The sequence below is a fragment of the Chiloscyllium plagiosum genome, chromosome 33 (assembly GCF_004010195.1).
Source record: "Chiloscyllium plagiosum isolate BGI_BamShark_2017 chromosome 33, ASM401019v2, whole genome shotgun sequence".
In the NCBI taxonomy this organism is placed as follows: Eukaryota; Metazoa; Chordata; class Chondrichthyes; order Orectolobiformes; family Hemiscylliidae; genus Chiloscyllium; species Chiloscyllium plagiosum.
Genome location: NC_057742.1, coordinates 20304899 through 20314616, shown reverse-complemented (window position 1 = coordinate 20314616; position 9718 = coordinate 20304899). Strand labels below are relative to the sequence as shown.

The following is a 9718-nucleotide window of genomic DNA, read 5'->3' as shown; positions in this document are numbered from 1 at the left end:
GTGGATTCCCGGTATGCAAACACCAAGTGTCACTACGTACTGAGGTTCTACCTGTCCCCGGTGTTGCGAAGGATGGGCCTGGCCTCGCTGCCGCGGAACGCTCCGAGTAGTTGGACCGTTCCGTATCACCTGTCCTTCGTGGAGAAATTTATCAAGAAAAACACCTTTGACCACAAGTCCATCAGGAAGTGGTCAGCACGTAGTGTCCTTGAGACCCTTCGGGAAAAGGAGAGGGCGGATCCTATCGAGCGGTTCCCTGAGCAGACTGTCAAAGCCATTTGGCAGAATGCCTCATCGCCAGAACTTTCCAACAAGCACCAAGACATGGCTTGGCTGGTGATGAGAAGGGCTCTGCCTGTGAGATCCTTTATGCATGCCCGAACTCTCAGCCGCACCACACGCTGCCCTCGAAGCGGCTGCGGGGGGGATCGAGACTGTCACACACCTCCTTCTGGTACGTGCCTACGTAGAAGAAGTCTGGAGAGGAATGCAGTGGTGTTTGTCGAGGTTTGCCCCGAGCAGCGCCATGACGCGGGACTCCGTGCTCTACGGCCTGTTCCCCGGGATGCACACCAAGACGAACACCAACTGTGCCTGGAGGATCATCAACTCGGTGAAGGACGCTCTCTACGCAGTCCGAAACCTGTTGATCTTCCAGCTGAAGGAGTTGACCCCAACTGAGTGTTGCAGACTGGCACATTCCAAGGTCCAGGACTACATGTTGAGGGACACGCTGAAGCCTGGAGCAGCTGCTGCCAAGACGCGGTGGGGAAAGACCACCGTGTAACATCTGCCTGCCTAAAGAAGAACAGGGGGCCCGCGCTGTCATTTGGGCCCTGCTGACGCCTCAGTTAAAAATGTAATTGTACAGACCTGTAAATAGGAATGATTACTCTGTTTCGGTATGCAAAGAAATGGAATGTTTACATATGTATGGCCTGTCCAGTTGTATAGATCATCAAAGTATTTTATGAATAAAGTGTATTTTTGAAAGAAAAAAACCTTTCAACTGTGCAAATCCCAAGGCTGCGCTCCCTAAATTCCATCAGCATGGGGACTTTGCGATGAGAGGGGAGAACATGCTGGATCTGGTTTACACAAACATCCCCAATGCATACAGGATAGAGCCACAGTCCCACCTTCGCTCCTCAGGCGACAGCTCTGTTATGCTAATTCCAGCAGACAAATCAGTTGTCAGACGTGTCAAACCGGTTCTGAAGCAGGTGAAAACCTGGCTGGGTGGAGTCATTTCTGCTCTTCAGGACTGTTTTGGGTGTACTGACTGGCACGTATTCAAGGAAGTTAGAATCGATGGAGATTCCATCAACTTCAAGGAGTACACAGCGTCAGGGATTTGCTACATTAGCAAGTGTATTGACAGCGTCACTGTATCCAAGACCAACACTTCTCACCCCAACCAGAAGCAGTAGATGAGCTCAAGGGTGTGTGTGCTGCTGAGGCCCCGTGACACCGCCTTCAGGGCCGATGGCAAGGCGGCCTTAACAACAGCGAGGGCCAACCTGACCCGGGCCATCAGAGAGGCAAAGCGAGCACACGCACAGAGAATACACAGCCCCTTTCAGGACAGCGGTGACACACAGAGCATGTGGAAGGGCATCCGGCCATCACCAACTACAGAACAGCATCGCCTGCTTGTGTTGGTGATGCCTCCCTCCTCGATGAGTTGAACAGCTTTTATGCACGGTTTGAGGCACAAAATGACATGGCAGTGAGGAGGCTTGTGATTAGGAATGTTAAGCCCCTGCTGCCCCCCTCACTGGACACCCTGCAGTTTACATATTGTCCCAGACGCTCAACATATGATGCCATTTCTACCACCCGCCATCTGGCCCTCACCCACCTGGAGAAGAAGGTCAGACTACTGTCCATAGACTTCAGTTCTACATTTAACACGATCATTCCTCAGCACATGATTGGAAAGCTGAGTCTGTTGGGCCTAAACACATCCCTTTGTAACTGGATCCTGAACTTCCTGACTGGGAGACCTCAGTCAGTCAGGATTGGGACCAGCATCTCCAACAGCACCACATTGAGCATGGGGCCCCCCGAGGGCTGTGTGCTCAGTTCACTGCTGTTCACCCTGCTGTCACACGACTGTGCAGCTGTGCACTGGCTGAATCACATGATCAAGTTCGCGGGTGACATGACTGTAGTGAGTCCCATCAGCAGGAACGATGAGTCAGTACGCAGAGAGTAGGTGCAGCAGCTAACGGACCAGTGCAGAGCCAACAATCTGTCTCTGAACATGGACAAAACGAAAGAGATGGTTGTTGACTTCAGGAAGGGACGGAGCGACCACTCTCCACTGGACATTGGCGGCTCCCCCGTGGAGATCGTGAACATTACCAAATTTCTTGGTGTACACCTGGTGGAGAATCTCACCTCACCTTCAACACCAGCTCCATAGCCAAGAAAGCCCAACCGCGTATCTAATTTCTGTGTGGGCTGAGGAAAGACCACCTCCCAACCCCCTCCTCGCCACATTCTATGAAGGGTTTATTGAGAGTGCCCTGTGCTATTGCATCACTGCCTGGTTCGGGTATTGCACTGTCTCAAATCGTAACAGCCAACAATGGATAATGAGGACAGCTCATAAGTTGTTGGGGTCCTCTGTGCTAAGAGCATTGTGGAAGACACCACCCACCCCTCACTCAAACACTCCTCCCTCATGCCATCTGGTAGAAGATACGAGAGCATTCGGTATCTCACGGCCAGACTGTGCAACAGTTTCTCCCTCCAAGCCATCAGGCTCCTTAACACAGTATGCTCGGACTCTTCCCCATCTGACATTCTTTGCACAACTTCGAATTGCTGTGAGAAACATGTCTATTATATATCATTCTTCTATTACACTATAATTTGAGTATTTTGCACGTCTTATGCAGCATGTGCCATGTACGATTGTGTAGTTTGTGCTGTCCATGGGGCGCCCTTGGTCCTGGAGGAACGCTGTCTTGTTTTACTGTATCAGTTGTCCTTGGTAGAAATGATAAATATAAAGCTACTCCACTCTACTCTCTGTACTCTACATGATGGTATAAAACGCTCTCTCTACCCCCCTCGAAACTATTTACAATACCTGCTCCTCTATTGTGCACGGTCTGTACCGGGATGTATAATACACTCCCAACAGTGTGACTGCCCCTTTTTTTTCTGAAGGTGTACCCACAAAAACTCATTTGAAGATCCTTTCAAGATATCATCCCTCTTTACTGTCGTCACCGATTGCTTAATTAATAGTGCATTTCATAACAGATAATAATTAATCCTCTCTCACACCCTCCACTATCTTATTTGAAGATCTTATACTCTGGAATGTTGAATTGTTCGGTCCTGCCCCTCACTTAGTTATGTCTATGTGATGGCAACAACATCACAATTCCACATGTCAGCACATGCCCTAACTCATTAGTCTTACTCTGAGCTTTAAAGTAAGGGACAATCCAGCTTTGCCTTTCTCACCTGAAACTCAACTTGGGCTGATCTCTCCCTGCCTTGGTTCCTTTACTAAAGTATGATGTATCCCAATTGTACTAACACCCTGTGTTCTCAACCCACCAAACTGGTTTAAATTCCTCCCATCAGCATTAGCCAACTCACCTGGAAGCATGCTGGTCCCACTCAGGTTCAGATGAAGACCATCCTGCTTATATGGGTGCCACCTTCCCCAGGAATGGTCCCAGTGATGTAGGAATCTAAATCTTCCCTCCTTCACCAGTTCTTGAGCTTTGCATTCATCTGCCTTATTTTCCTATTTTTGGACTTGCTGGCATGTGGCACTGGGAGAAATCCAGAAGTTACAATGTTTAACATCCTGCTCCAGACTCCCAAATTCTTAATGCAGACTCCCAAATTCTTAGTTCCCAATTCTTCAATCCATTAATATCATTAGTACCAATGTGTACTATGTCCTGAGTCTTACCCCCAACAGGATGCCCTGCAGCTGCTCAGTGACATCCTTCACCCTGGCACTAGGGAGGGAGCTTACCATGTTGGAGTCATGTCAGTAAGTACAGAAACACCTGTATGTTTCCCTAATTAACGAATCCCCGATCACTATCACTCCTACTTTTTTCATCCTCCGCTCCTGGATAATCAGGATGCCATATTGTGCCAGAAGCTTGGCTGTGTCTGCACTCCCTTGATGAGCCAGGTCTCCTGAGAATTCCCAAAATGGAAAACCAATCGGAGGGCAGACCCCAGAGGACTCCTGCACTACCTGCCTGATTGTCTTTGATTGTCTGATGGCCACCCATTCTGTTCTTTCCTCCGATCCCATCAGCTGAGGTATGACCACCTTTCTAAATGTGCAATCCACATAACAATCAGCCTCACAGATGTGCCACATGGAACCGCCACTGCTCGCTCAGAAACACAGAGCTCATATTTCTGCAGTTGGGAGGACTTCATTTTCATTATATTTCAGAGAGTAAATGGTGTAGTCCTTCACTCCACAGATATTAACTGTCACTACCTTTTTCAGATGCTTAATTGCACATGCATACAGCAGCATTCTACGAAACTCACCACCATATTTCAATGCACACGTTAATGATCCATTTTCTTGTTGTTTAGGTGAAACTAACAGCTATCCAAGGAGTATTTAACACAATTGCTGAGGTCCCAGATGGTGTATTGAGAGGCTTAGGTGACAAAACGTTAACAATAACAAGTCCATGCTTAGAATTCATAAATGCTGTACTTAAATGTATTACTTACACAAGCAAACAATATCAGATCAGTACAACTGATATAGGTAAGTACAGCCTATAGTATTTTATTTGTTAATACAGTGTTAAATAAGTTTTGCAATTCTATATGTATGTGAAATGAATCCTCTTTCTTGATAATTATTCCACGTTGTTCCTTTATGATGTAGGTATTAAAGAAAACGATTCTTACAATTATTCTTGGATAGTTATATTCTAAATTCAAACTGAATTCTTTTAGATTTGGCATTAAAACATTTTATAGTTTTTGGCAGAGCAATTTATTTATACACTTGTTAAATTGTGCCAATGAAATGGTAAAAATAGCAAATCGCCTCAGTTAGGTGTTTTTCAGTTAGAACTGACACAAATCCCGACTCTCATATCCTGCAGTGCTGTGGAGACTGTGTATCTCTGGGCCAGTAATCCCAGAATACCAGTCTCATGCTCTGGGTGATTTAAGATCCACTTTTGCAGATGGTAAAATTTGAATTCAATAAAAAGGACTGGAATAAAAAACTTATATCTTTTATGGAAGAAAATCTGCTATCCTGAACATGTTCAGGCACACAGCAAATTGGTTGTCCTTAACTGTCCTCTGGGTAATTTTCGATGAATAATACATACTGGTCGAGCCGGTGATGTTACATTCCATGAATGCATTAAAAACGTTTGTTTAAAAGAGGAACAAAAACAAATCCTTAAAATACCTGGGGTGTTCACTGAGACATATTAAAATTAACTAGGTTATGTAAAGGAAATGATTAATTTTATTTCGTGAGATGGTAATGTGAATCTCACAGACCCAATACTAAATACTTGTGGGATTGACTGACTTGAATTTAGCAGAAGGGAATATTTAAGGAAATGTTATGATCTAAATTTCTTTTGAATGAGAATTAAAAGCTATATATCACTTCATCGAGACTTAGCCATCAATGCACTCCTGGCCAGACTCCCACCTTCCACTCTTCGAAAATTGAGCTCATGTAAAACTCTGCTCCACAAACTCTAACTTGTGCCACATCATGTTCACCAAGCTTCATGCTTATCTTTATAATCTCCTCTTACTCTCCAGTATTCATTGAACATACAGTAGTACAACACAGAAACAGGTTTTGCAGCCAGATGTCTTTGTCAACGTAATGCTATTCTGAATTAACCCTATCCAACCGTACTTGGTCCAAATCCCTCGATTCCCTGTCTGTTTTTCAGTCTGTCTAAATGGCCTAATTTAAGATCGATACAACTCTCTAATGCTGGCTTCCTACATAACTCCAATATTAATCCATATACAGTGAGGCTGGAGATCTGAAGTCAAAATGGAAAGTACTGGAGAAATGCAATGGGTCTGGCAGCGCCTGTGGAGACAGAAATAGTTACCATTTCAAATCCAATGATTTCTTTCAAATTCCCAACATTAATCACATTTATGGGTGCGTTCAACCAGGGGTGAGACCACTTTTAAACTGTTGTGTACAGTTCTGGTTGCCCCACAACCAGAAGGATTATGTTAAGCTGGAGAGCATAGAGGAAAATTTACACAGATGTTGCTTCGATTGGATGGTTTGAGTGACAAGGAGAGGCTGGATAGCCTTGGATCTTTTTTTCCCTGGAACTTCAGAAGCTAAGGGGTGACCTAACAGAGGTTTTTTTCCCTGGAACTTCAGAAGCTAAGGGGTCACCTAACAGAGGTTTACAAAACCAAGAGGGGCATGAACAGGGTTCTTGGACAAGATCTTTTTCTAGGGGTAGGGGAGTCCAAAACCATAGTCAGTCGTTTAAGTTGGGTGGAGAAATATTTCAAAGGAATCTGAGGGGCAGATTTATCACACAGAGCGTAGTGTGTAAATGAAATGAGCTGCCAGAGGAAATGGTAGAAGCAGGTACAATTACAACATTTAAATGATATTTGGACAGGAACATGAATAGGAAAGGTTTGGAGGGATATGGATCAAATGTAGGCCAATGGGAATACTTCAGTTTAGGATACCTGGTCAGCAGGGACACGTTGGACCAAAGGTTCTGGTTCCATGTTGTCAGACAGTAAATTTGATTTGGAAGAACAATTCAATGATTTGGTATTATATGATACCATTCCTGATTTCTAAGCTATGCCGCCCATGTACTGTAACTTCATCATTAACTGTTCCAAAGTGGACTGCAAGTATTGCACAAAAATCAGCTCCAGTTTATTTCAGATTATTTTCAAGGACCACCCAAAGTGTGGCTCAAGCTCATCAAAGAATCAATCCATTTGGTCTATCATGGGTTTTCTCAGCATTTTGACCTAATTGCAATCTCCTGCCTTTCCTTATAACCTTGCCCATTTTCCATTGCCTTTCAGGCCACAAATACAGAATTATATCTCAAAACAAAACACAAAACCCACAGTCAGCAGTATTCATCACAGAATTCATCCTGGACCAATCCACTCAAATAGAATCTTATTGGAAAATGTACAAATAATTCTGCAGATATAGCATTTACTGCAATACCTAAACATCAAGGTCAGTGTAATCAGTGAATACTGATGTATGCCAATCTTCAGTCTGCACAGTCAATGAAATATCCACAGATCACAGGACTACAGAGATCAGGAAGGTAAAAGTGTACTTTTCAAACTGCAAGTCAGTTAAGTCGTTTAAGTCACTATCTCAGGACTGGAAGTCCATTGCTTTTCCCACACACTGTACCAATGATTGAGAGGATTTAGTGTGTTTGCTAAACACGGCACTTCCATTGATGTTGCTTTGAGGGAGACATGAAGCAGAGACTTGATATTTCCATGCAGATGAGTACTCAACCTCAAATGTAAAACTGAAGCTAAAATCATCCTGTTCCTTCATCTTGTGAAAGGAATTCAAAGGGAGGATCAACAGAAATAAAATGTCTAAAAAAACATTGATTTGACAACCCAGAAAAGACCAAGAGGTTAAATGGTTATGATGTTAACCACCTATTATGTCATGGAATAACCAAACTTTTGGCACGATAGTTTTAGTAATTGGTCTAAGCTTAAGATATCTCATTTGGAATAGCCTGTTTTTTGTGTTTCTTAAATATCTTGTGCTAAGTTTGTTACAATCAGTTCATATTTTATACATCTGCAATTCAGAAAATTGACTGTTTTGAACCTTATTTACATTTTCTCTGCACAAAGTGTCTTTTCAGTTTGAAGAACATGTTGCTGAATTTCCGATTATTATCAGGCAGCCCCCAATGCCACGGTTGTTTGATTCTGGACCAGGTAAACTTGATTTCAATTTGGGTCAAAAGCGTTAGAGGTTTGATCAATATTTTGAAATAAAATTTGTTTCTCCAACTAACTTGGATTGTCTTCCCTTATTCCAGATAATGACATCAATTCCTTGGTAACCGTTACAACAAAGACATTTTTAAGATATCATAAGCTTCGAATCTTGATAGACAGCATTCGGAGCTTTTACCCAAATATGACGATAATCATTGCAGATGACAGTGAAGTTCCTGAAAAAATTGAAGGACCCCACATCGAACAATACTTCATGCCATTCGCAAAAGTATAGTAAAGATTTCTGTATTCAGTTTATACAGACTTCAAACAGATGTTTGATTTGAAAGCAGAATTCAATGATTTAATATTATATGATGCCATTACTGAGTCCTCGCTTTTGCTGCCCACATACTGTAATGTCAACATTAACAAAAAGTTGCAGAAAAATCAACTCAGGTTTATGTGGGGTTGTTTTCAAAGAGTACCCAAACTAAGGCTCAAGCCCCATCAGAGAATCAATACATTTGGTCTATCATTTCTGCATGGGCGTTCTAGGCACTTTATCTTAATTCTAATCTCCTGCCTTTCCCCATAGCCCTGAACATTTTCCTTTTCAAGTTAGAAATTAGTACTCTCTTGACAATAGACAATAGACAATAGACAATAGACAATAGACAATAGACAATAGACAATAGACAATAGACAATAGACAATAGACAATAGACAATAGACAATAGACAATAGACAATAGACAATAGACAATAGACAATAGACAATAGACAATAGACAATAGACAATAGACAATAGACAATAGACAATAGACAATAGACAATAGACAATAGACAATAGACAATAGACAATAGACAATAGGTGCAGGAGTAGGCCATTCTGCCCTTCAAGCCTGCACCACCATTCAATATGATCATGGCTGATCATCCTTAATCAGTATCCTGTTCCTGCCTTATCTCCATAACCCTTGATTCCACTATCCTTCAGAGCTCTATCCAACTCTTTCTTAAATGAATCCAGAGACTGGACCTCCACAACCCTCTGGGGCAGAGCATTCCAAACAGCCACCACTCTCTGGATGAAGAAGTTTCTCCTCATCTCTGTCCTAAATGGTCTACCCCGTATTTTTAATCTGTGTCCACTGGTTCGACACTCACCCATCAGCGGAAACATGCTTCCTGCCTCCAGAGTGTCCAATCCTTTAATAATCTCAACCAGATCCCCTCTCAGTCTTCTAAACTCAAGGGTATACAAGCCCAGTCGCTCCAGTCTTTCAGTGTAGGAGACCAGAACTGCACACAGTACTCCAGGTGTGGTCTCACCAGGGCCCTGTACAGCGGCAGAAGTACCTCTTTGCTTCTATATTCAATCCCTCTTGTTATAAAGGCCAGAATGCTATTAGCCTTCTTTACTGCCTGCTGTACCTGCATGCTTACTTTCATTGACTGATGTACAAGAACACCCATATCTCTTTGTACTGCCCCTTTACCTAAATTGATTCTATTTATGTAGTAGTCTGCCTTCCTGTCCTTGCCACCAAAGTGGATAACCATACATTTATCCACATTAAACTGCATCTGCCATGCATCTGACCACTCACCTAACCTGTCCAGGTCACCCTGTAATCTCCTAACATCCTCCTCACATTTCACCTTGCCACCCAGCTTAGTATCATAAATAAATTTGCTAATGTTATTACTAATACCATCTTTTATATCATTAA

General features: G+C 43.0%; 1 protein-coding gene across 1 annotated transcript in view; it reads left to right on the top strand.

Annotated features, from left to right (window-relative positions):
* LOC122539926 (beta-1,4 N-acetylgalactosaminyltransferase 2-like) overlaps nt 1–9718 on the top strand; it is a 68285-nt gene that overhangs the window by 26825 nt on the left and 31742 nt on the right. Inside the window, exons 6-8 of the mRNA XM_043675123.1 lie at nt 4597–4777; nt 7894–7980; nt 8085–8272. Coding sequence (XP_043531058.1) covers nt 4597–4777; nt 7894–7980; nt 8085–8272 — 456 coding nt within the window. The remainder of the gene's footprint in view (nt 1–4596; nt 4778–7893; nt 7981–8084; nt 8273–9718) is intronic.